This window comes from Rhipicephalus sanguineus, chromosome 7 (assembly GCF_013339695.2).
Source record: "Rhipicephalus sanguineus isolate Rsan-2018 chromosome 7, BIME_Rsan_1.4, whole genome shotgun sequence".
Lineage (NCBI taxonomy): Eukaryota > Metazoa > Arthropoda > Arachnida > Ixodida > Ixodidae > Rhipicephalus > Rhipicephalus sanguineus.
The window spans coordinates 130,387,883-130,414,845 of NC_051182.1; the positions used below are offsets into that span (position 1 = coordinate 130,387,883).

The 26,963-nt window shown below is 51.0% G+C and overlaps 4 protein-coding genes across 4 annotated transcripts; 2 read left to right on the forward strand and 2 right to left on the reverse strand.

Annotated features, from left to right (window-relative positions):
* Positions 1-699: 699 nt before the first annotated feature.
* LOC119399938 (cap-specific mRNA (nucleoside-2'-O-)-methyltransferase 2) lies at positions 700-3,359 on the reverse strand. The gene has a single exon (XM_037666835.2). The coding sequence runs from the start codon at positions 3,357-3,359 to the stop codon at positions 1,209-1,211; it is 2,151 nt and encodes a 716-aa protein (XP_037522763.1). The 3' UTR covers positions 700-1,208.
* A 1,944-nt stretch (positions 3,360-5,303) lies between these two features.
* LOC125759151 (uncharacterized) lies at positions 5,304-8,576 on the forward strand. The gene is made up of 4 exons (XM_049417503.1): positions 5,304-5,750; positions 7,517-7,804; positions 8,250-8,482; positions 8,567-8,576. The coding sequence occupies exons 1-4, from the start codon at positions 5,304-5,306 to the stop codon at positions 8,574-8,576; spliced, it is 978 nt and encodes a 325-aa protein (XP_049273460.1).
* A 1,134-nt stretch (positions 8,577-9,710) lies between these two features.
* On the forward strand, positions 9,711-13,923 carry LOC119400900 (putative chitinase 1). The gene is made up of 4 exons (XM_037667792.2): positions 9,711-9,864; positions 11,059-11,307; positions 12,365-12,664; positions 13,634-13,923. Exons 1-4 carry the CDS (start codon positions 9,718-9,720, stop codon positions 13,877-13,879), a joined length of 942 nt encoding a protein of 313 aa, XP_037523720.2. The 5' UTR covers positions 9,711-9,717; the 3' UTR covers positions 13,880-13,923.
* An 8,917-nt stretch (positions 13,924-22,840) lies between these two features.
* Positions 22,841-26,423, reverse strand: LOC119400901 (uncharacterized). The gene is made up of 4 exons (XM_037667793.2): positions 26,289-26,423; positions 25,116-25,307; positions 23,981-24,109; positions 22,841-23,087 (listed from the first exon to the last, which is right to left on the reverse strand). Exons 1-4 carry the CDS (start codon positions 26,346-26,348, stop codon positions 22,860-22,862), a joined length of 609 nt encoding a protein of 202 aa, XP_037523721.2. The 5' UTR covers positions 26,349-26,423; the 3' UTR covers positions 22,841-22,859.
* Positions 26,424-26,963: the final 540 nt, after the last annotated feature.

The following is a 26,963-nucleotide window of genomic DNA, read 5'->3' on the forward strand; positions in this document are numbered from 1 at the left end:
AACGACAAAACATCGCCTATAGTTCGTCCTCGAAATGAGGTGATACTAGGCAGGTCTTGCCATTTATCTTTTGCTGTCATGATGAAGAGCAAGTAGTGAGCATTTGAATGACTTTTGCTTTCCCGCATCAGTTCTCAAAGTTTGTTCTGCATACATCTCGGGATGCAATGCAATGAAGTTGTTGGAATGCAAAACATGGAGACACCCCTTAATGTGGGCCATATAGTGGCACGGGTGCTGCTTGCCACACGAATGACGATTCACATGGATGTGCCGGCCAATAGCATTAGTCCATTTTCATAGCATCAAGGGCTTATGCGTGTTTAACATTGTCAGTTTCACCGCGTATGTGTACCTTGGTTCTGCTGGTTTTGTGTTGAAAACCTGAACATTCTGGGGAATTTCACGAGAGACTGTGATATCAGTGTACTCATCCAACGATAGCATTTCAGGTGGAAACGATGGAACTTTTCAATTTTGCATTAACCTTGTATTTACAGCAAGTAAGCTTGAGCTTCAAGTTAACTCCAGCTGGGAAAGCTCTCTCACAGGAATGCAACTTGGCAGCGTTTGTCGCTTGGGGTACTAGTTTGCGCTACATGCATGAGGAGTGTGCATAGTGCTAAACACAACAAAGGACTTTGATGAAGACAGTCCTCTTACAAGGGTGAAGAGTGGGTGCACTGCTCGTATGTGGAGCTGGTACGGAATTCACAGGTTGTCACTGAGTTCAGTAACTCTTTTGGGGAATGATCGCCATGTGTGACAACTGCTCATGAAGATGCAAGAAGTGCTGTGTACCTGCTACGAATAAAATTAGTTTTACAGTCTTTGCAGTGAAGTACTCCGAGACGTCCGAGGACGATTCTGTACACTGTTTTATTACAGACACATACGTAATTGGGACATAAACACACACACACACACAGCAATGACTTGTTCATCATACATTCCAAGTGATAACCTGCAATTAAAACACCGGGCCTATAGTTATCGGGCCTATGAGACATTGGCACATTGTCTAGTACGTATACCACGTGTTGTGTACATGTTATTGGTAAAATGAACTGCCTGCTACACATTTTCCGACAAAAACAATAGTAAAGGAACACAGAACTTGGTTGCTACTGGCACAAATGTAACCAGCATCTGTTCTGTTGCATTCAGTTCACAGGTGCACACACGAAACTCCATATACACGTACTCAACTAGTCACAGGGCGTTTGGCAACCGTCAGCAGTATCGAGAACGTCCGTCACGAACTCATGCAGTATGCTGTCGTTGACGGACCTGAGAAACCTGCTGAATTTCGTGTCGCACAGCATGGGCAAGGGAACGACTTCCAGCACTGTCGAAGTGTCGCCGACTTCCACAGCTGTGATCGTTGCAAAGTACTCGAGCAGTGCATCCGCGCAATCAACGTCAACATCCGAGAACGTCCACAGGGGCCACGTTCCGGGGACGTCCGAAAAGGTCACTGTCACGGTCTTGAAGAGACCAGCAAGGAGATAGAGCATGCCAGCCGAGAACCGGCTCAGCGTCTCGCGGAACCTGACCGCCAGCTGCGTCCCAAACTCCAGCTGGGACACCGCGTTTGCAATGTCCGTGGCCGACCTCACATTGTCCCGACCGCATTCCACGAGGGAGACGTTCGAGGTGTCCACCATCTCAACCAGGTCGTTGGTGGAGTCAATGGCGTCTGAGAGGCCGAGCATGAGAGCCATGTCGAGCAATGCGGACGAGCAGAACTTCGACAGACCCGGAACCTTCCCGTATTTTCGACCGGTGCGGATCCAAGACGCGCGCGGAGCAACTCTGTCTGACGGTGCTCTGTGGAAGGTTGGCTTATGGGAGATGTTTGCAAGCGGGACGGTTTCCAGCATCTTCCGCAGTTCTTCAGCGTGTTTCTTCCACCAGTCGCTGCGGCCGTTGCGCTCGCTGAAGCTGGCCACGTTCCAGCCCCGGAAGCGCAGCAGGAATGCGCTTGCGCCCTGCATGAGAGGCAGGGGCGGCTGGCCAACGTGCCTGCACTCGTAGCGCTCGATGTAGAGCGACGCCACAGTGTCCTTCACACTCTGCAGTCTCAGACAGCTCGGTTGGTCCATGTCGTTTTGGAACCACTGAATGTTCTCTCGGATGGTCCGCTCCTGGAGTTCCTTGAAATACCGCGCGCACTCTTCCACCTGGCTCACAAAGTCTGCCGGGAGGTCTTCCGCGCCGCACACGCAGAAGGCGCGCCGGTCGGCCACCTGATTGGTCAAGGCGGTCACGTGAGTGGCCGTCAGCGCCTCCCCGCGGAAGGATTTGCAGACGACGTACACCTCGGAGTTGCCCGGCTTGCTGCACGCGGGCTTCTTGACGTGCACCTGTCGGAAGACGCAATTGAGCAAGTAGAGAAGCGATACGGACGACCTCTCGAAGAAGGTGAACATCTTCAAGACTAGATGGCCGCCCTCGGCGAGTAGCTTGAGGGCCGCGGTGACCTCGGCCGCGTGCAGGGGCGCCACGGTCGCCTCCTGCTCGGCAGGGTCGTCCTGGCAGTCGACACTGCCGTCCGCGGTGACCAGGTGGAAGCCGCCACCTGCGTCGGTCGACGACGTCTCGAGGAAGCGGTCGACCCTGAACTCGGGCGACATCACGTCTCCCGTCTGGTCCTGGCCGAAATACCACCGGTCGAGCGTCGTGAAAATGAGCCTGTCGTCGGTGACGGTTGACTTGAAGTCATTCCCTTCGTAGTACGGGTTCAGGGTGTTCGCGAACCAGGTCCAGTTGTCGCCGCCTCCGCGGTCGCACTCGACGTCGTCGTCTCCCCCGCACCCGGAGCGCAGGTAGTGCTGCAGGGCGAGGATGAAGGCGCCCGGAGCCTCGCACAGGTGGAACGACCGCAGCGGGACGGTGTCCGCGAGCTCGTAGTCGTGGAGGAGCTGGAAGAACTTGCACCACGCCTGCGTCAGCAGTTCGGGCGCGGCGCTCTGGCGTACCCGGTTCATGACGTTGGCCGCGCGGTTGGTCCACGTCGTGTGGCGACGCCAGGCTATGGGTTCCATGTCGTTGAGTAGGCTCTTGGTGGCGTTCAGGTCTGTCTTCATCCTTTGGAGCGCCGGTAGGCACCAGTCGGCATCCGCGTCGGAGCAGATGCGGTTCGGGTCCGGCGGTCGCCATGCAGAGGAAGCTTTGAAAGTGAACTGACGCCGAAAGAGCTGCGAGGCTTCTTCGTAGACGGACATTATGTTATTGCGACCTCTCGGGGAGCGTTCCGTCCCGACTGCGGCGGTGGTGGCTACATCGGAACCATCGTAAAGCTTACCGAAATGAAGGCTAGCCCCCGAACTCAAAAGCACGCCATAAATATAAAACATAAACAAACAAGCCTCAAGTTGTTATTGATTCGGCCAAGCCGCATGTAGTATTGTTTGGATCACGATATCGGCTTAAATACTATCTCTAACACAAATAGTACCAGCTAAAATCAGGTGAGTCTGTGTTATTTTATTATCGAAGAAAATAGTTTCCTTTATAGTAAGTAAAAAGAACGAATACTACAGTGCGTTACCTAACCGCTGTTTCGTACAAGGCGGGAGACTTGAACGTGCGCTAGCTATGCGGGCATAATGAGGCGCTTGCATGTGCATGATGAAGATTCCAAGTGTCATAAGATAACTAGAAAACTGTGCGACAAGTGTGCAAGCCATGGTGCGTGCAGCTAGAGCGTAAAACAAGACATATGGAGAGGGCGGAAAAAAAAGAAAAAAAAAGGGAACAGAGATAAAAAGATCAATAACGGTATCGTCGATGAAAAAAATCGAGTGTCTTCTTTTTGAAGCTATAGGTCAAGCTGTCTAAAAACGCCAAGATGAAGTTTATGCTAGAATATTCTTATCTGTATGTTGCGTGCAAAAACGGTGCGGAAGCTGTTGCATATGAAAACTTCAGAATGTGTATAAAAATGCAGGTTTGTCATTCCTAGTGAGGCCTAAGGGTTCAAATACATCAACGAGTGTTTAAACATATTAGCGCAGGCAGCAGCGAACACAAGCAAGATATGTGTTTTGAATATTTTGCCAACGGAGCAATAATCCGTACGCCTTCTTCCAAACAATTTACTTTTCTTGGTGTTGAACGCGTTGATTGTTGTGCGTTCGATAACGTAGGCCCACACAACAATTTCACATTTATAACAGTAGAAAAAGAAAAACTCCGGTAGATCCCACGCATTGTGGCAGGGGCGTAGCGAAGGGGGGGGGGGGGAGGGTTCAACCCCCCCCCCCCCGAAATTTTTCAATTTTGCATATGCATATATGCACGCACGCATACAAACGCACGCACGAACATACATAAAATATGGTTGAATCCCCCCCCCCCCCCTGAAAAAAAATTCTGGCTACGCCCCTGCATTGTGGGTATCGATCGATTTCATGAGAAGCTAGCACTCAGCGAGTAGCAGCGTATGCCGCATTTTGTGGCTTTGAGCCAAATCTTACGAGGTCGATCGATCTTCAGTAGTTGTGTAGATACCGAGGGCTTACCAGGCACACTGGCTACATTGGCCTACGTGTAAAGGGTAGCTGATGCCCCGACGTAACGTCGGTACTCACGTTATAACCATAGTCATGTGCAGGGTTCTAACACTTCTTAGAATCCTCGGCCGCTATTGTGGTTAAGACCTGAGTGGCCTTAAGAAAGCACTTTAAACTGCCCCTAAGTCACCCAGAGGTCGAAATTTGATTGTGTTGTTGCAGTTGTGCGCAAGTCTTCAACAAACACGCACCCGCGAGAATTTTTCGAAACGGTGCCGTAATAACGAAGTTACACGCGTTTGATGATCCAAAAGCGGCCCTCGCTCGTTTCGCTCTTTCCTTCGCAAAGATCCGTTCATCGGCTCGTCTCTCCTCCTGGCCGAGTGCTCTTCCTCGCCGTGCGAGGAGGAAGAGCGGCTGACAAAAAGGTTCTTTTCGGGGATGACATGACCAGACGTGAACGTTGACGTCACGGCCAACGCTGGGGATTACCGAAAGGCCAGGAGAGGACAAGGGAGTGTTTCTTCGAATTTGCGGCGCATCCGCGGCTCATAACGCTGCTGCGTTTGCAATGTTCATCGTGACGGCATTCTGAACTCGATGCGCGTGTTTACCTGGAATGTTAAAAAAATATCGGAGGTGGTTTGGGGCCCTTCGAACAATGATGGGAGAAGTCCGAGTCCCAATCTTGGTGTGCCACCCCTCCCCCTCTTCCCGTGAGCACCGGTGTGTCCGTCCAACTTAGTGGGTATGTGCCATGAAATATGCTTCATAATCATCATCATCATGATCATCATCAAAAATCACCACAGTGACACCGTTGGCGCGTGGCCACTGGCTCGTGACGCGGAACCACCTGGGAAGCCTGGTCAGGAAGAAGACGAGCGAGCTAGGCGGAACGACATGCAAGCTACGTCTCCCGAATCGTCGTCCGCGTGGCAGTCGGAGCTGAGCAGCAGCTCCGACTGCGGCTGCCAGTTCGAACTCTCGGAGGAAGCGGCGCAAGAAGCCGCCGTGGACGGCAGTGGAGGTGCCAGGCGCGTGGTCCACGGTCAGCAGCAGCAGGTGTACAGCCGGCCAGCCCCGTCCAGTTGGTGTGGCGAGAGCGGCTCGGTTAATGAGGCAGGCGACGTCTCCGAGGCACCTCGGCAAGACCCAACTCGAGCTCAGCGCTTCGTGTCGGTCTACGTTGCGCCCCTGTGGGGTCGCAGGATGGCCACGCTCAGGAGGAAGGTGAGCTAGTGAAGGATATCCGCCATAGGCGTGGGGGGGGGGGGGGAGTCAAATACCCACCCCTCACCCCACGAGCAAATAAACAAGAAAAGTCACAGTTTCGCCGCAAGGCCGAAGCAATGAATGCGATAGCAAGAAACTAATGCTATATGAAGTGAGGCTCGCCGATGGATACTCTCAGTTTGAACAGCGCTCCTGTTGCAAAGGGGGCCGAAGCAGCGAAGGAAACTAGCGTGCTTCAAGTGTCGAGCTGTGACACTTGATAGTTCGCGCTCATCTTCTGTTTGTTCGTTTAGCGGCGTCCCTTGAGCTCGAGTGGCTTTCGTACGCTCCGTAACATGAGCGCAGACATCACGGTGAAAGCGTGAAACATCCCTCTTCCCCTCAGCACAAGAAAACCGCGCGAGCAGCCAGCGGAAGGTCAAGGTTCTCCCTGCGCAAGTATAAGAAGAAGCGAGCGAGCTCGCAGACGACTTTTAAATGCGCCTGTCGCGCTCCTAACGCCATCTCGCTGGTAATGAAGAAACGCTTATAAGCGAAGCCGTCTCTGAGTCCGTCCAGCGATAAAGGGTGTGTATATAACGGTCGTCGTTACCTACGTGGAGGATCTGCGTTTCGTGGCGTAGTGGCTAGCGTCACTCGCTGCGGAGGAAGAGGTCCATAGTTCGATTCCGCGCTTCGGAAGCATTTTTCCGAATTATTTTTCTTTGGGGCTTATATATATATATATATATATATATATATATATATCTATATATATATATATATATACATACTTATACATATACGGTGCATGACGGCGGCGACGGCGACGGCAAAATCCAGCCGAGACTGTCGATATAATTGCTATCGCAATAAAATGCTCAAGGTCATAATAATACGCGGCGAAGTGACTTTCACACGGCGCATCGCCTCCTTAGCCATCACACCTCCCACCATGTTAACTTCTAGCGCACTCTTAGCAATGAAATGAGAAAGAAAACGCTTGATCTATAGCGATAACTAAGATTACACGTGATGGATTTGAATTTTTATTTTTTATTATCATCATTATTATTTTTTCGGCAAGAGATCCGTGAGGCAACGAGCCCAATAGCAAGTAGTTTCTACGATATACTTATAAAATATTGGCAGAGGTTTAATGCTTCTAAACCTATAGTTATCACAAGTGAAGGAAGCAAATTTTTCTTTGGTTAATTTTACAAATCTGGGAAGATTGAGCCTTGAAGTGATGAGAAGTTTTTGGCTCAGAAACATTCCTAGTTTAACTAATTCTCATCGGTTTCAAGTACAGCAGTGTGCTTCGCACTACAGGAACCTGCATGTATTCACAGTTACACAAAAGTTACAGGTAGCCAAAAAAAGGTATTTCACATTACCAAGTTAGTCAGAGGGGGCGCACCTGTCGAATCCCGGGTTCCGGTACGCTAACCGCCCGTCGTGCAGCGCGAAGGGCGCGTGGTACACGGCGTGCGTGCAGTATCGTAGCGCCATTTGTGCAGTATCGTAGCGCCATTGCACGCAGTGTTACGTTGGTGTTGTCTTCTCATGGTCACGTATACGTGGTACCGCAGCGGCTAAACTCCAAGCGAGCGCAGCGGATCACGTGGCTTGACGTCACGGCTGACAAGTGCGCTCCGGTGGCTCAAGGTCATTGCGACGCGATGAATGACCTTGGGAGACATGACGTAGTAGAGCTTTGGCTCCAAGTAACAGGTGTTGCAGGTTCGCTTTGACTCTATAGTACCCGTTCTCGTCACTCGCAGTGCTCGCCGCTGTGGCTGTACACGGGTGCCACGTGCGCCGCCATTGTGGTGGCCGCATCGTTCCTGCTCGCACCTTCCGCCGCCGACCACGCTGTGCCACCGCCGTCGGTTGGACCGCTGCTCCGGCTGGACAGCGGCGTCCGCTCGAGGCTCGAGGACGACGAGCACGCTGCGCAGGGGCGCGGCGCTCACCTAGGAGGGGCGGCCGCCAATGCCGGCGACAGCGAAATGCTTGAGCCGCCGCTGGACGGCGGGGCAGACCCCTACTGCCAGGCGCAGCTCGTGCAGGTGCTCACTTCGACGTCTATCTATCTATCTATCTATCTATCTATCTATCTATCTATCTATCTATCTATCTATCTATCTATCTATCTATCTATCTATCTATCTATCTATCTATCTATCTATCTATCTATCGCTCATAAAACGCACGACGCGCGGGGCGATGTTGTCGCAGCTTGGACATTATACGGAACCTCACGGCGACGCCGACGCCGACGCGAACGGCAAAAATGCGCCTGGAGTGTCTTTGTAATTTATATCGCAATCAAAATACGTTGCGCTTTTCAGACGTTGGCCAGGAAAATAAAGAAAAGTATTCTCTTAAAAAACGTATTATGCAGAATTGTGTCGCTGATGTTCCACTTAAGTACAACTACAATGCCACCATGACGGCTACGTGTCTGTTGTTATTGTGGTCACGCGCTGAACACAGCATAAAATATCAACGCAGGAGCGCGAGGAGTCGTGGAACGCGAGCGAACTGGAGTTCCTTGCTCCGCGCCTGGTGCGCAACGGCTCACGCGCCGTGCTCTGCTTCTACGACCGGCACGCCCATCGGCTACCGCCGCCTTACGCCTACTTCCCGCGACAAATGGCGCTACGATACTGCACGCACGCCGTGTACCACGCGCCCTTCGCGCTGCACGACGGGCGGTTAGCGTACCGGAACCCGGGATTCGACAGGTGCGCCCCCTCTGACTAACTTGGTAATGTGAAATACCTTTTTTTGGCTACCTGTAACTTTTGTGTAACTGTGAATACATGCAGGTTCCTGTAGTGCGAAGCACACTGCTGTACTTGAAACCGATGAGAATTAGTTAAACTAGGAATGTTTCTGAGCCAAAAACTTCTCATCACTTCAAGGCTCAATCTTCCCAGAACCTTTAGAACGATAACTCTATACCTCCCGCTGCAAACCCAAAGCGATCTTGCGTGTGCTTTTGACCTTGAAGATCAGCCAAAGTCAGTTTCCTCCTCTTCATCGTCGCGCGTGTGTCGTCGTAGCAACGGACATGCGCAGTGTCGGTTTGTTTTACCCCGCGCACCCCTCTCTACTGGTCGGCGAGAGCCGCGAGCCGGCGGGCGCCCGCGCCTCGAGACCTTAAAGGGGTCATGAACCACTTTTCCAAGTAATGATCTAATGGCATCAGTATCGGAGTGTACTGCCTCCCGAATCGATTGCCGCAAAAATTTCTCGAATCCGTCAAGAATCAGCGGAGTTACGGGGGTTTGGCGCACGCTCCCAGCGCTTTCTCTCTTTTCTCGTGCCGACGAGCGCACTGGAAGCTAGACAGGGAGGGATGGCATGTGGGAAAGAAGTTACGCCAGCGCGCGTCATGAAACGCGATCGCTCTCCCGCTGTGATTCGCTTGCGCGAGTGCGGCGCCGGCAAGTGGCGGCATTCCGCGGCAAGAAGCGCATCTGATCCGAACGCCGCTCTCGATTTACGTCGGCTATCGGCCAATAAGCATGCTATGTCTTTGCGACGTACAGCGGACAGACGCCCCGCCCACCGACGAGAGTGAGAACCGGCCTCTGTTTGAAAAGAGGGTGCCTGGGGAAACGGCAACTTCGCGCTCCGCTTGTGGCCATTACGCGGCGCGCACGACTGTAATATTTGGCAGAGCAGTTCATAGCCGTGTCAGCTTTCCGCAGGATGTGTTTTTTCAATCAGCCCAAGGGGTGCTTCATGACCCCTTTAACTAGTGTCCTTCCGCGCCGGCAATTTACGAAGAGAAATGTGCCGCGCAGGGCACGCTGTCCACATTTTCCACATGGCGCGGCGGTGTCCTGCCACGCAGGACACCGTTATACTATAGACACCGTATACCCTCAATCGTCTACCTTTTTTTAAAACACAGACGTCCTTGGTCATCGTGTCTTCCCTTTTTTTCTCTCTCGTTGGCAGGCAGTTCGGTATGCCTGAGCTGGCTCGCGTGGCTCGTCACCGCGGATACGGCACGCAGCTCCTCTTCACAGTGGGCGGCGAAGACACGGACAACGCCAACTGGTCGCGCCTTGCCTCCGATGAAGTCCGCAGGGAAACGTTCGCCAAGGATCTCAAGGTCAGTGACAACCACAGAGATCCTTTCTGACATCACCAGCAGATACAGAAATACAGGGACATTAAGCTGCTCACAAGGAAACCGCTTGGTCTCTCAATGGACTCATTCAGTTAAAGGGCCCTTAAGCCACCGTCAAACGCTCGCGTGCTCCTCTCCGTGCCTTTCCGTTATGTGCAACGGCCGTCGGGACGTCACCTGTCCGATTAGGTGACGTCGCGAGCAACATAGGCTGTCAGTGTGCGAACAAGAACCTGTTTTCTGCTAGGAGATGTGCGCGCTACTTGCGTTTTCACCTCGGACGCTGAGGAAGGGCATTCGGAGAGGTGGACAGACGAACCGAAGAACGCAGCGCAGCGAAGGAAAGAGCGAAACGAGCAAACGCGTGCAACTCCGCCAGCGTTCGCTGTAGCCGCAACTAAATTTCGACCTCTGGGTGGTTTAGGGGCCCTTTAATTTTCAATTAGTATTCAGACAGTTAATTGAGCCTTATCTTAAGTAAACTTCTCGTATATCATGCGTATGCAACATAACTCTTAACTTTAACCAGAACGATCGGTTTCGTACCTTTCGTACCATGGTGTTATTCTTTCATAAATTTTTTTTTCTGAATATTCGGAAAACCGGAGGTGCTCGACTGGAGGTGCTTGGAATAGAAATGAGAGCGTCACTCGAGTAATTTTACATTCGAATGGTCGTTTTTGAGCGCTCCGGAGGCTCTGAAAAATGTGTTCAAAATAGCAACTAAGCATTACTACTAATATAATCGGGCCACTACATAAGGAACGAGGAACACATGGCTTGCATACCTGCTTGTTCTCGTTGTAGCGCTTTGAAGCTGTTGAGTTCACCACTTTCGAACACAGTCAGAGCACTCTCAGACGAATGTGCCATAAGTGACTCTCTTGGCGGTCCGTGCACTGTTTCTCCATACGTAGCGTTCCTTCGTATACGCTTTACGCATCGCGTTGTGTGAACGCATGTCTCGCGCTGCTCGGGAGACGCTGATGTCGCTGGGCGTTTTCCACACACTAATATTCTACACTAATGAACTATTAGTGTGAATTCACGGGGACAACTTGGCAGTCCGTACACTGTTTTTTTCTGTATATTGCGTCTCTTCGTGCGCGCTTTGCGCATCGCGATGTGTGAACGCATATGTGAACGGTACCTACGGGCACTTCTCGCGCATCGCAGGAGACGCTGGTGTCGCTGGGCTACGACGGCGTCAACCTTCACTGGTCGACTCCGGGCGGCCGGTGCGGCCGCGCCGGCGACGCTCACGCCCTGACGGACCTGGTGCGGCTCCTGCGGACGCGTCTACGGCGGCCGCTGGCGCCGCGCGATTTCCTTCTCGCCGTGACGCTGCCGCCGCAGGAGCACTTTGTTGAGGTGGCGTCGCAGCTGGCGCCGCTCGCCAAGCTCGCCGACTTCCTCGTGGTCCAGGTACGAGCCTTTAATTCAATTCAATTGAATCGAATATCTTAATTATACCGTCAGAACAAGGTGAATCGGAGCAATACTTGGGCAAACACTTGCCGACAATTACGATACTCCTAATGCGAAACTCCAGCGAAGCTCTACGCGTGTTTCCGCTTCGCGATATATTGAAAAGTCAGTACCACGGCCGCTACATATGTGGCGGCCGTGTCAGTACCATAGGTGGTGCAGTGCCATAGCACTGACACGAGAAGTCAGTGCCTTTGGGGGGGGGGGGGGGGGGAGGGCAAGGAGGTGGGGAACTTATCTGTTGTGATTTGACTATTTGATGAACAGAGAAAGGGGGAGGCAGGAGAAAAATCCTGAGTGGGGGGACGCCCCCCACCACCGTGCCCCCTTTGGCGCCACCGCTGATCACACGACAAGTGCTAAAGAGAACGCCCAGATGGGAAATCGTGTTTGGAAAAATGTTATAGGCTTCTGAGCGATATGTACCATTGGAGAGCGGTAACCTGTCCCTAATAAAGATCACCGACCTACAAGCCCGATTTTTCTAGTCATCGCTATCTTTGAAAAGCCGACAGTTATCGCATTCTATCGGTACTAGCACATTAAAAAGAAACTTCGAGGTTACTAATATATCCTGCGTTCGTTTTACTGATAGCTTTCGCTCATGAGCGCACCAGAGGACTACCGGATGTTACTCATTTGCGTTTTCATGGTATACAGTCTTTTTATGATAAACTCTCGTTTTACTGTATGACATTTCGCTGCTAGGAAGGACAACACACACAAGAAACACACGAACACGACGATGTGTCTTTTTTGTGTGTGTTGTCTTTACTAGCGGCGAAAGGTCGTTCAGTAAGCCATACCAACTAGGCCAAGAAGTTCTCCGCAAACATTGATCTGTTAGTCCAGCCTCGTCCCGTCGTCTCCTAGTATTTCTGCGCACGTTGTTCTTTAACTGGTCATTTACCCTCATTTTAAAGATTCGATTTGAGCGCGTATCGCACGCGATAGCTCGTACATTCTCGCCGTATGCCCTCTTGGTTGCTCGCAGGCGCACTCCCTGTACGGTCCATCCAGCCCGTGGCCCCGCTGCGCGAGCCCTTACGAGGCGGTCCAGGGCCCGAGCGTGCGCGCCCTGCTGGATTCCCTGGCGGCCCGGCTCTTCCACGGCCACTGGGGCAAGCTGTGCATCACACACTCGCTGGCCGCCGTCACGTACCGCCTGGCCGACTATGGCACGGCGGTCGTCGGAGCCAGGGTCGGCGATCCCAGCGAGGGCGACGGCGCCAGCGTCGGACCCGGCGAGCCGCAGTCCATCACTGGCACGCCTGGCAAGGCCGCTTACTTTGAGGTAAAGTGCGACCGCGTGCTATATATGTGGGACGTTGTGCGAATTGGCAACGGTTAACTTCGATGCTTACTGCGCCACAGGGGCGTAGCCAGAAATTTTTTTCGAGAGGGGGTTCAACCATACTTTATGTATGTTCGTGCGTGCGTTTGTATGTGTGCGTGCCTATATACGCAAGCAAAACTGAAAAATTTCGGGGGGGGGGGGGTTTGAACCCCCCCAACCCCCTCCTTGGCTACGCCCCTGCTGCGCCAACAGCTGTTACGGAAGTAGAGGACAAGTGTATGAAGCACTATTTTTGTTACGTCTGTACTGCCGTTGTCGGCTGCCGACGATTTATCGCATAGAAGCTCAGGCGGTGCAGAAAGCACTGGCTGGCGTTGGACGCGCGAGTCGCGCTCGTGCCGAAGGCGCCAGTCTGTTCGTGCGCGCACATGCGATCGTTGACGTCTTCTAACGCGACATGTCAATTTCTAAGACGGTGCATTCGCCACTAAGAGGAAGCGGACAAGTAAGTTACCGACCAATGTTCGCACCTCAAGGTTGGGCATCTGAGTGGGGCGCCGAGTCTACCCCATGAGCTTTGCTTAGTCTGCCCGGTCATTGTTTATTGGGGAGAATTATGGCCATGCAGAATTTTTACAATTACGGCTGCCGAGGACCAGTGAAATACTGCATTCTAAGAGTTGTTTACTTCCCAACTTCAATTACCATCCACTACATCTATTGCGAAGCTCGTTAAGGGGGGGGGGGGGGGGGGGGCGTGCGTTTAGACCCACCCCCCCAAGCGAGCTTCTCTAATAGGGGGTAGGGGCGTGCTCCACGTCCCTCCCCCACTGCGAGGCAGCACGAGTTTGCACCTCCCAAGACAAGATCCTGCCGACGCCCATGAGGAACACTCCTACGTCAGAAGACATATCTCTGTTCTTTGCGTAGAGAGACGCATTGCCTCCCTCTGTGGTGCATGCGCAGGTTTGCGGCTGGACGAGGCAGCATTCGCGCAGCCGCGAGTGCAGCATGCTACGCAGCGGCTCCACGGTGGCCGCCCTGGAAGGGCCCGAGGCGCTGCGCCACAAGCTGGCTCGCATGGCGCTCGACGGTCACGGCCGTCTGTGCCTGGCCGCGCTGGACACTCACCTGGACGATCCGCTGGGTGCATGCGGAGGCGCCATGAGTCCGCTGCTGAAACGTCTCTACGAGGACCCGCTCGAGACGTAGTGTAGGCATCCTTTTGGGGACGTCCAAAAGACACTTCCTCGAACACCATCAAGTCACTCATTCGTTTCATCCTCTCTCCGTTCCACGCCTACTGCTATATCACTTCATATCGCTTCGATTTCTGTATTTTTGATTTCGTTCACGTTTTGAGTACATCTGTGGAGTAATTTTTGTGCGTATAGTAAGCAATACATTGTGACGTCCCTTATTGCTAATGGTGATGTTATGACCACTGATGTTATACCTTCGTGACTTTTATCATCGTATGACTCTTAATACGAACGTTGCGACCATTGTGAGCTTGATCAGTCTTGCTCCTTGCCGATACATAGCGCGCGAACGGTTTTTAAACGCACACTAAGAACACAGCTGTGGATAATGTTAAAGCATGGCATTGGGAACTTCAAGGCAGTGCCATCAAGCCACATATTGCGTTTTCGTTCTATCCACTTTTTATTCCATACTCTTTAAATATCTTTTACTCGATATCTCTTTGCTTTCTGAACTTCCTGATTGAATTAACGTTATAATTATAAGAAGAAATTTATTGAGTAAATAGTGTGCTTATCGTGCCTGATACCTTGTAACGTGTCTTTCTATTTCTTACGAATACTTAGTGACGTGGAATCTTTTCGAAAAAGAAAAAAGGTCACGCGGTCCCTTACTCGAAGGCGAAAGTAATCTTCTCCTTCTTTTTTCTTCTCAGTAGATTATATTGTGTGGTTTGTGCGGTTGCAACTCCAAGTAGGTTACTCTATGTAGAGAGCGCCTGCAAAAGGTGGTGGTAGTAGGCTCGACTTGCCGATCTGTCCCTTGGAAGCCCTTGTTCAGGCCCCGGCTGTGGCCTGAACAAGGGCTGTGGCGCTGTGGCCAGCGGGGCCGTGGAAGAGGGGCCCCGCCCACGGTGATCCTACTACGGCTTTGTTTCTTTCAAGTTTAATAACTCTGAGAAAAAAAATCCAGGAAGATCCCACACATCGTGGGAATTTGCTTCACGCGAAACAGCCAGTGAGTAGCTGTCGATCCTGATTTTTTTTTGGCTATGAGCCAAGCGTTCTACGAGGTGCATCGACGTCTTCGTGTAAATTTAGTTTTGCGCATATTGTGGGCTTACCAGGTACGCCGGGTATACACTGGCGTGTAGAGCGTAGCTCACGGTCCGACGTAGTGTTGGCACGAAGTACACGCTATACCGTGCGATGATGTGCATATCGTAAGCAGCCGCCGTAAGCATATTTGCGCAACAGGGGCGTAGTCAAGGGGGGGGGGGGGGGTGGGGGGGGGGGGTTCAAACCCCTCTCGAAATTTTTCAGTTTTGCTTGCTTATATATACACGCACACATACGAACGCACGCACGAACACACAAAGTATGGTTGAACCCCCCCCCCCCCCCCCCCCGAAAAAAATTTCTGGCTACGCCCCTGTTGCGCAACGCTCGACTATAGCCTGCGTGGTCATCGCTGTACACCACAATTGAAGCCCTGACACGACGCTTGTAAAGGATCTTTTTCAAAAGCACTTTCAGGCATTTACGTGGCTCTGTGGTAGAATACTCGACAGCCATGCAGAACACCGGGGTTCGATTCCGGCTCGAGCCGCGATTTTTTATTTTCTGCTTCCGTCTGGATATTCCGCCCATGAACAATGCCGCCGACGCCGGCACCGCATTTTCTGCGGCACGGGCTCCTGATGCTGTCGCGTTATTTCTAAGAGTGGGTTGACATACACAGCCAATCACCTGTGGCGCATAACCGCGTACCACGGGCCGCGGGACGCGGGTATGCGCCACAGGTGACCGGCAGAAACGATTTCATAACGTACGCGACAAGGAATTCAAGGTATTCAACTACGCTCATATCCTCTTATGCCAATTTTGGTATATGCCAAGTTAATGATACGGCTACGTGAAGAGATAGATAGATAGATAGATAGATAGATAGATAGATAGATAGATAGATAGATAGATAGATAGATAGATAGATAGATAGATAGATAGATAGATAGATAGATAGATAGATAGATAGATAGATAGATAGATAGATAGATAGATGTTATTCCACTCTGAGGGTTGATGATCTGCGAAGCTGTGTATCACGGCACAAAGGTGACACAGAATTTCTAAGCGATTTACATGCGATTTGAAGAACGTAAATCCAGGTGAAACCAGGTGGTCAAAATTTCAGGAGACCAATACAGTACACAGCGTGCCACATAATCGTGTGGTTCTTGAACGTAAATCCCCAGATATTATCATTAAGGCTTCTGGAGACGACCTGGTAATCTTTATTGTTCCGGTAACTTTCACTTCAAGTTAGACATGCCAAGTTATAGGTGCAGGGGCATCGACTCGAGGGTTAGTTTTAGAAGGCACTGAGATCGGGATAGTTGGTACTGATCCATAACTTTTGTAAGCGCGAAAGACACGTAAGACCACGAAGAACAAAGGACTACACAGAACACATGGACCACGAAGAACACAGGTCCTGTCTTCTTCGTGGTCTTACGCGTCTTTCGCGTTTGCAGAAGTTATGGGCTAGTTTTAAATGGTTACCTGCAAATCAACAGGATAGTTTTGATCCTCAAGGGCAGATAAACATCTGTGCAACGATATCGAAGAATGAGTTTGTACATGCTCATGGGCGTGCGCAGGGTTCCCCTTTGGGCGGGGAGGGGCGAAGGTTTTTCGCGCCCCTTCCCTATTAAGTCAATGTATGGGGCAGACTGCGCCCCGCCCCCTTCCTAGGTGACACGGGGGGGGGGGCGCCTTCCTGCCCCCCTACACCCCCCCCCCCCAAGCGCACTCCTATATGTACGTGCTACAAGAGATGATCATATGAAATACCCTAGTCGACCTGCTATCCAGTGCCATAAGGAACATTGCGTTTGCCGCTGCGATCATTAACTTCTACTGAGAGAAGCGTTTGTAAGGTCGTGCGAATATTCTTTGTTACAGGATCTTGGTAACAGGCTTAGACATTCAGATGCTTATGTCTGGTGTTTACAATGTGTAAATCCTCTGATAATCCATAAACCAGGATAAAGCTGCAAGGCTATAATTTAGTGATTGTTCAGCCACGAAAACAGTGCAAATATTTTCCACGTATGCATTGACCACGTGCGGGACCACGTGTAGAGCTGACATGAGCCCACATGGTGCCGTTACATGTAGGAATATTTTCAGACATTTGAGACCGTCTCCGGGACGATGTGTAAAATTGAAAGATTTTGTCAGCAACAGTCTTGACTGCACCCTCCGTGCTTCACCCTGCAGTGTCCACGTCCAGAAACAGCGGGTGAATAATTTCACTCTGTACAGGCAGGCAACAATTTTTTAATTAGTGAATACCAACTACAAGCCGACAATCTCTCAAAGGGGCCTCAGAAAAACTGCAGCCTTGCTGTAGAACTTCTACAGACCATGAGTCACTCCGTCGCGATTCGGTCTGAATCGATGCTGCAGTATGAGCTGCGCAGAAAGAAAGTACATACACTATCTTCTGCCACGAATCGCTGCACACTCCCACACAGTGGCTTCCCAAGCACACGCAAAATAGACCCGTGCAGGTACTGCTGCCTGGCGCCAGCTCTAAACTAATACGTTCCCCAACCTTGCACTTCGCCACGCTTTTTAACGTACACAGTATCCTGAACGGTGTCCTTTCTGTGGAGGACATCCCAGCTTGCACGTGGGAATGCCCCAGACCGACTGGCTTACTTAGAATACCGAATCCCTCCTCCTTCCAGTGCGAAGACGCTCTTTCCAGCACAGCCCTGTAGGACCAGCGAAGACTTCTTGACCGGGCCAGCCAGATAGCAGCCAACGTTTTTAGAGTATCTAAAGTAATCTAAAAACGTTGATAGCAGCAGCAAATGGAGCCCTGGATTGAGGATTCCACCCTCTGGGACTTCACAAGCAAAAATAAAAATAAAGTTTTCTACTATTACTACTTCCCAAAAACCACCGGCGCGTGGTCTATAAGAAACTGATCCTTATGTCTTCTGGCACTGGCACAGACAAATAATCCTTGCCCCGTGGGCACTGGCTATAGCTGTGGGCAAGTTGTGATGGCTAAGCAAGGTACCGATAATTTAAGAGGGTTTTAAGTAGCGTTTGTTGCATAGGCTTGACAGGAAGAACCAGGTAAAACAAACGTGACAAGGAAGACAGACCGGACAGCGGCAGTCCAGTCCGTCTGTCTTGTCCGCGTGCTGTTTCTTGTAGCAAGAAATCCTGGGAAGCGACCGTGAGGAAGCAAAAGGAAAGACAGTTCTGACGCATCGCCGTGAAAACCACACGACAGTAAAATTCTCACAGGAAGCCCTCCCCACTCTCTGTGCAAATTCATTTATTGTTACAAAGGAAAGTTCCTAGATTCAAAGTGCACCGCGAGGAATAGCAATCTGTGACGTCAGTGCTGGCCACGCTGGGACATCGCTGGACATCAGCATGGCAGCGAAGCCCCGTACATGTAGCCTGATGAAGATGTTCCGCAGGCCGTTGTTTGCCGTGTCCTCCTTTGCGGCAATAGCGTAGGCAGAAACTTTTTTTTTTTGGGGGGGGGGGGGGGGGAGGGGGCCACCTCCGTGACACAACATTGGGTCTGGGTAGATAAGTGGGTTCGAGTGTCATTTTGTGCTGTGTATCCCATGGGGAAAAGAAATTCGGGGGGCCCCCTCCCCCCGCCCCCTGGCAACGCAAGTGCCTTGCGGTGATCATAGCAGGCGGAGGTATCTCCTCGTAGCCGCCTTCTGTGGCTCGTTGCAGCCTGGCAACAACACAGAAAGAAAAGAAAAATGAAACTACGGAGCGCCTAAACAATTTGATGATGCGTAAGTGCGACATCATTTGTGGCTGGTGTCCCGAACTTGTGGAACGGCGAGCGCTGGCAGTTCGCCGTGAAGCTTTTTGCACTGCTTTGCGCAACTTCGTCTGTAGTTATAAAGAACTGTCCTTAGAATCAAAGCGCACAGCGAGCAGTTGCAATCTGTGACGTCACTCCTGGCCACGCATACTTTTGGGACATCGCTGGGCATCAGTATGGCGCCGAAGCCCCGATGTAGCCGATGAAGATGTTCTGCAGGCCGTTGTCTGCCGTGTCCTCCCTTGCGGTGATCATCGCAGCCGGAGGTATCTGCTCGTAGCCACCTTCTTTGGCTCGCTGTAACCTGGCAACAAACGATAACGGATAAGAAAACTATAGGGACATCTAAGTAATGTTTATGATTTGTATATGCAGGAGCATTTCATGGACGGCGTCCCGAACTTGAAGCACGGCGAGTGACTGCAGTTCGCCGTGCTCGCTTTGTAAGACGTGATTTTGGGCTCACACTTGAGGCGGAACAATGGCAGGCTAAAGAAACGGGGAAGCAGGCAAGAGACCCGCAGGACAGGCGCTCAACCTTTCGCGTTGTTGGGGACTGGGATGGTAGGCTTTGTTTCGCTACGTAAGCTGTGCTCCACGCAGTTAGCTGTCTTGCGATGGTCTCGTGCTTTGTCGGCAGTGAACTGGTGCCCCCGCGGTCACGCTTCGCTGTGCTGCCTGATGATTCAAACGCGTGCGGTTAAACTGCGGTCGATGAAGGTTACATAGCGCCGACGTGTGTGTGTATGCGTGTGTGCCTGCGTGCTTGCTTGCTTGTACATAGGTACTACAAGCCAGCAAGCAAACACACGCATACACACACCCTCGCGTCCGTCACCGCCGATACTGGAAGACGGCTGGAAATTCAGCTGGCAACACGCGACCCGTTCAACTGAGTTACGCCGGTCAAAACAGTACGCTAAGTTAATCGGTGCAACGAGGGACCACAACGCCGCATTTGGGACCCCGCTCTCAACATGATGCTTCAGGTTAGTCGTCATATACGGGACGAAGCGATAGCGCTATAACTACGCGTCCCTTGTAGCGGTGTCGCAACGGACTCACTAAAGCGGTCTCGCGAATTTTACTCCGTTCGCTTGGCGCCTCTTATTACTTTGCAGGAAACGAGATCTAATCGCTGTCCATTCAATGACGATAACCTACAGGAAGAAAAATTGCATTCTGTGTTCGCAACAGTTCAGTGCCTTACTAAGATTAGCAATGCAAGCCTTCAAAAAATCCGTCGCCAACAGGGGCGTGTCAAGATTTTATTTCGGGGTTCAGGGGGTAAGAGGGTTCGACTCCCTTTCATGTATGTTCGTGCGTGTGTTTGTATTTTGGGGATCATTCACAGCTGCGACTAGCACCGGTCGTGCCACCATTTGCGACTGGCAATCAGAAAGCGACTCATATACGCGACCGATGTTCACATCTGCGTGCGACTACACCCGTCGCCGTCGCCAGACAGAATCCACGTCTGCTCGCATCGCCCCGTAAAATAAGCTGACGTCCTGTTCCTGCGCATCTGATTGGTTCAGAGGATTGCGACCCCAGCCTCGCCATTGAAAAATCGAGTGACTGAGCCAGAGAAGTCGCTTTGCGAGTAAAACTTGGTCGCACGAACGGTGCTAGTCGCAGGTGTGAGTTAGCCTACACATCTGAGTGGCGCTCTTCGGAACCTATACATGCACTGACGTTGCACTCTTCGGCGCCTCGGTTTTGGTGAAATTACAGTAAAAAAGTCACAAACAAAAATCTCGCTGTCAGGGGTCCTTTAAGCTTTCTGCGCCTCGCCCGGCGTTGACCAACTCCGGGATCGGACCACCTTCGATCACGTGACGATTCATGCGATGACGTAACCAGGTGACGTCTTAACATGATGTCATTGACGGCGCGACATGACACGTTTGATGACGCCATATGGCGCTTTCGTTTTGAATAATTTGGTGCGACTGTGGGGTCACATGACTGAGTCCTATTCGTGCTCACGCTGCCGACGGTCGTCGACGCCGGACACTGGGCATTCTTTACTCGTGAGACATATGAGGTTTTCACATTAAAGGAGTACTTACACCTATTCTTCGAAGTTGACTTTACTCCGCCTCACAAATGGCCTGTATATACAGAGGCGGCTCTAAGCAAGTGTGAAGTTGAGAACGTGCTGATAAGATGAGTATATTTTGCATTATAATCAATTTTCGCATGACGTACCTACTGACATTGACAACAGCACGACGTCAGGCTATAGTATCAATATCTGACGACTTCACGCACCAGTATTGATGACGTCAGGTACCAAAACATACAAGATGGCCGCTTGCGCGTCACCAAGAGAACCACGGAGCGGAGCGGCCATGGAAACACGATATCTTGCGCCAGCACGTGACAAGCAGCCGTGTCGTGACGTCACGGTACAGTAGCAATCAATCGTAACTAGCTTTTAAAAACATTTGTAATTCATTCATTCATTTTCTAGGCCCTTGAGGGATTGACCTTTTATTTGACGCAAGAAAACGACAACTGAAAGTTTCGTGTCAATACTCCTTTAATGAAACGCATATTTGGCAGTAGATTTTCGCAAACTCGGAGCTTTCCTCTGAGCAAGAGATGTTTGAAATACTGCTGGTGCAATATTCCCAAACGGCGTTTTGTTCTGAGTCTCAAACACCTCTGAGTGGTGTCAAGCAAAAGATCAGTAAATGGTCTCAGATTGGTGTGCACCAATTGCACGTAGAGTTCATGAAGTTGGGACCGAAATATATATAATCGTAGCAATGTAGAGAGTTTTCAACAATTGTCTGACACAGTTTCGAACGCAATTCACTCTTAGTCGCGACCACAGTGACTTAACTAACGTAGTTTCAGTGATAACATAGAACGTCGTGCGTCGGAGATCTCATAGGCGCACCCCCTCTTTAACAGCGTATGTATTACATAAAATAAGTAGCAAATACCGCACGAACGTACATGTTGTGAAACTCAACTAAATCGACAGAACAATACACAGGAATTATAACGTCGTAAGTTGGTGGGCGGGTGCCATTTCGCTGGACATGATGTAGAAAAGCGCACTTAAAGCTGTAACGCTTACCTACTGTGTTCTCCTAACTGGAGTTGGTATTTGCTCAAGCGTTAACACAACTACACGATAACAGCTGAAAAGACAATACGTCGACTATCGCAGCAGGACATTGGAAGAAGATATAAATTGCAGCAGGCAGCGGAGATTTCGCGTCGAGTCAATGTGCACTACAAGTCCACCAACATCGACGGCTTTGTGTTGACGTGCCTGCCATGAAGTCACGAAGCCGCATATCTGTAGCGATGTGGCAGATTAGCCTTCATCGATGAGGTGCGTGTTCTGAGTAGTGACAGCCGACAAAACGCTGAGGCAGTGGTGCATAGGGGTTGCGTAGATGGCTGCAGGGCTCGTTGGGATGCTCATGGCGTCGTGGCTTGTTTTAGGCTCCAGAAAACCTTGTGAACCACCTAACTCGACCTTGCCAGCTCCTCTACAAATGTGTCACCCACGCAGACCAGTCTTCTCACCGCCATTCGTTACTGCTATGGCTTCGTCATGGTCTTCCGGCTGGCCTATTACACACATTACAACGTCTATCGCAGTTATAAGTCATGACGAAGCCGCATTCACTATTCACCACGATGCCTGCCGGTACAGCCACCGACTCACACCACCACCGTCCTTACCACCACACCCTTTACTGCCAGGTTTGCCAGCCTGTCGACAGAACGCCCAATGACACACCTATCACTGCCTCCCACGACGTGGCGGAAAGAGTAATACAACCACGTTAGGCTTCACGGTGCCTAAAGATTACTTGCTAGAGTATTTAGCCCATTACAATGCATACTACACTCATTGCCACTTCTCCCACAGCGCCCCCTACCACACTCCGTGACTTCTAAGTACGTCTATACGACCAGGTTGATTGCTACTATTTTTACCACTGCGCCCCACAGCGCCTACTATGTGCCCACCAAGATACATATTGTCCCACCTACGGTAACGTCTACCACCACCGTTCTTGTTCTTTCCCGCTGTGCCCTGTGAAGAAATGTTTATCCACCCTGCCCGCGTTGTCGACCACGCGACGCCCTACCAATGTGTAATGCAGTCCTGCACATCCGGGGCGGTGACGTAACTCCGGTTGAGGAATCCGCGAATGTTCTCGAGGAACTGCGTCCTCTCGTTGGTGGCGTTGACGTTGAAGTGGTCGCACTTCCGGCTGTTCCTGAAGCGGGTGTACCTCCAGACGTCGTACTCCACGTCGTACGCGGACACGGTGAAGTTTACGCGCAAGAAGATACGCTTCGCCGTGCAAATCTGTCGAGAGAGACAGAAAAACAGAGAAAGGTCACAGTTTCGCCGCGAGGGCGAAGCAATGAATGCGATAGCAACAAATAAAAATGGAATGCTATACGAAGTGAGGCTAGCAGCGAACTCCACCAGGATCTTATCTCGCGTAACTCTACAAAACGCTGGCATAAGGGAATAAGTCGCTCTAGGGAGCAAAGCGGCTTTCATGCTGTGTGTCGCCTCAACGCTAAGTAAGCGGTGGGAGCACAGCACGTACAATGGTAGGAGCCTCCAATTGATGTCTGTCGAGATAGCGCGTGCGACCGCGCCCTTTTGAACAATGTTCGCACTTGCTGCCCGAGCGACGCAGCCCCCCGCCGGCGCCCCTCTCCCGACGGAGCCGGTCGGCGCGCTTCATCCATGCCCGCGCAGCACCCGTGTGCAGCCTTTGCAAGCTTTCACTCGCATATATATAGAACATACGACGTGAGGGGCGATGTTATCGATTTCGGCTTTGTGCGGAACATGACGGCGACGCCGACGCCGAATTTCGCTTCGAGTGTCCATATAATTGCTGGACGATGCTGAGACTTACCGTGAGCATGATGAGCGCTCCAAATTTCAAGCCTCTCGCAACTCAGTGTCAAGTCGTTTCTTTTTTCGTCGTTTTTCTTCCACACAATGCTGTATACAGATCAGACGAGGGCGGTTTATTTTAATGTCGATACGCTAATTTAATCTCTCCCGTATAATGCGCTGTGGGGGGTCATATGAACAGGAATAAAACTGCCTGAGGCAGGTTGGCACGACGTTTAGGCTCTTCATTGCTGTCCGTGCAAGCTCTGTCGGACATCGTGTTTCCACCCGTTGGCTCACCCACTTTAACTTTGGACTCTCATGTGAAAGTGACGATGTCCCACCTTTACCCGCATGCCTGTCAGCGGGTCGAACACGAGCGTACGTCCGAGGCTCTTGTCGTATCCGACTCTGACGAAGTAGGTCGGGTCGTACCTCGAGCTGTTCCGAACCCAGAAGGACACGTTGCAAGCCTATGGGCGAAAAGGGGCGAGGAAGAATCGAAACACTCTTTGTTGTTCTATCTAAACTTGGCAGGAAAAGTCTTCGACGTGTTAAATTATCGGGAGCATAGGTGTTATGCTTTTTTTCCGCGCAAATTAACCGAGAACTGAGTAGACGAATTTAAATTTTTCGAAAATTTTAAGCCAGATATGCATGTTTTGCTCCGCCCATGCTTCTCTACTTTACCCGGACCTGTACCGTAGCTGCGGCCCCGCAAACTTCTTAGTAAATCTCATCTGCCCACCTAACTTTCTGCCTCCCCCCTGGCGCGCTTGCCTTCTTTTGGAATCCAGCCTGTTATCCCTGATGACCAGCGGTATCTTGGCTTCTCGCTACATGCCCTGCCCATGCCCATTTCTTCTTGGTTTCGACTAAGACGTCCTTAACACGCGTTTGTTCCCTGACCCCACTCTGCTCTGTTTTTGTCATGAGGGAGGCCTTTGCCCTGCAGTGGGCGCAGTCATGCTGCTGATGATGATCACGAAGCACTTCTTGCAGTGCCATTTATTTTAAACAAAGAAAGAAAACAGCCAGTGAAAACCGTCGGGACAGCGAAGCTTCAGCGTGCGAGTGTATGTGAGGGCAGTGGCGTAGGCAGAAATTTTTTTCGGGGAGGGGGCAGCCCCATGATCCGACATGGGGTCCAGGCAGGTAAGTGTGGTCGAGTGCCATTTTGTGCTCTGTATCCCATGGGAGAAAAAAAATTTCCGGGGGTGGGGGCATGGACCCGGTGTGCCACCCCCTGGCTACGCCACTGTGTGAGGGTCTCATTTCGAGCGTCACCATCATTCAGTATCACCATAAGCATCATCGTGATCATAATTTCAAGCATGGATCATCATTTCGTTTTACTTATTTGTTCATTCACTCCCACTTCTGGTCACGTGACCTGCGCGACACCGGACAGACGTGCAGGCGGCACAGGCTCGATTAGAACGGCTCCGCTGTTAATGTAGCGAGTGAGTAAATACTCACTTTGCCGGGGCTGATGTCCGGCACCTCGCCTCCGTCCCTGCACGGATTGAACAGGCCGAAGTTGCCAATGGCGGCCACGTTGGGGTCCGGATTACGCGGCCAGTACCAGCGCGCCCGCATCGTGAAGGAGAAGGAGAGGGCGGACAGGATTCCCCGGTCCCATATCATCTGAAGAAGCCGGCCAGAGTCGTTCTGGTAGACGAGGCAGACGGAACATAAAGAGAGAGAGAAGACACTCGACAGGCCTGATTCTCTGGCGAAGAATGGATCGAACGTGACACAAGTTCAAATATATATCCATGGGCGTGCGCAGCTAGGGTTCCCCTTTAGGGGGGCAATGTTTCATTGTAGCGACCCCCCCCCCCTCCTCGTTGGTAGAATCCGAAGGACAACATGCTTCAGCAGTGGATGAAAAAAAAAATAAGTAAATGAAGCGATGGCGTGCTTCTACCAATGACTTCTCACAATGGTCCCTGGCTTTCCTGAAGTAAAGATGGAGAATAAACAGTTCTTGGAACGCAACATCGGGGGCCTTCGGCCGCCATTATCGTCAAAAACCGGCGTGACCATAATTCTGCTCTTTAAACAATGACGGGACAAGTCCGAATGAGGAAAAGTATGGGGAAGACTTTGCACCCCTCCATTAGGTGATTAGGGGGCGGGCTTGCCCCCTCTTTCGCACGCGTATGGTCGTATTGTTCTAAATACGTACTGATGCAATAGTTTCGGTCGCTTCTTTGATGGTGGCGCTAAAGGGGTGCTTACGCAGTGTTCTCGACATCCTATTATTTTATTGAGTTCAGTAAAAAAAACCCGCAAAGCTGAAAACCACAGAAATCCCGGCCGCGGGCATTTCGATGGAGACGAAATGCTAGAGGCCAGTGAGTGTGCTTATAGATTTAGGTGCACGTTGAAGAAGCCCAGGTGGTCGAAATTTCAGGAGCTCTCCCCTACGACCTCTCTCATAATAATATCTTGGTTTTGGAACGTAAACCTGTACCAGCCTCAGAATTTACTAGATGGCATATATCCACCGGCCAGTTCCCCTTTCGTTTCTAGAGGTTAGACTATCATGACGTCACGGCGCATAAATGTGATCACGTGGAAAATGTACAACAACGACCGCCGCTGCGCTAAAGCGTGTTGCTGTAAAACGAAGAAAGTATCGCTTACCACGGACTGGAAGTAGCGATCCGTAACGTTTGGTGGGAATTCGTAGATGGAGGTAGGCATTATGCGACATTCCGGCAAGCGGTAATCGTCGATGGAGATGTGGCTGATGGCTATGAATATGTGCGGAGTGAAGAACTTCCTGCGAAGGAAAACAACAACAAAAAAGGACAGCTACAGGTATATTTGACGCGTCTGGTCTTGACACTCTCAGGTTTTTGAGGTGGTTATATCTCGGATGTTTCTTAGATGTAAGGTTGTAACTTAATGGATTATCTTGGATACATACGTTTCCGCGAATATCTGCAGCCAGAAAAAAAAAAAAATTAGGGTTACCTGTGTCGATATCACGACTGTAGTTTTTGAACGGGATTACCCTAAGACGCGCGGACATTATTTGAATGAGAAATTGGGATCCATAGGTTGCTAAATACTTAAATTCACAAATTCACTGACTGCTCCTTTAAAATTTTAAGCTGCCCGTTGTGGCCTCCCCACTTTGGGCGCCAGAAAACTGACCCAATGTCTAGTTCGTTGATGGTTGTTCCGGTCGCCCTGAAGAACCCCTTTAAATGTATAGCTGCCTCCCGCATAGTTTAGGAAAACAATCTAGGCGCCATTCAAGCAATGCTACTGCTAAGCAACTGGATTACTCGCATGTGTAACCTTTACCGAAAA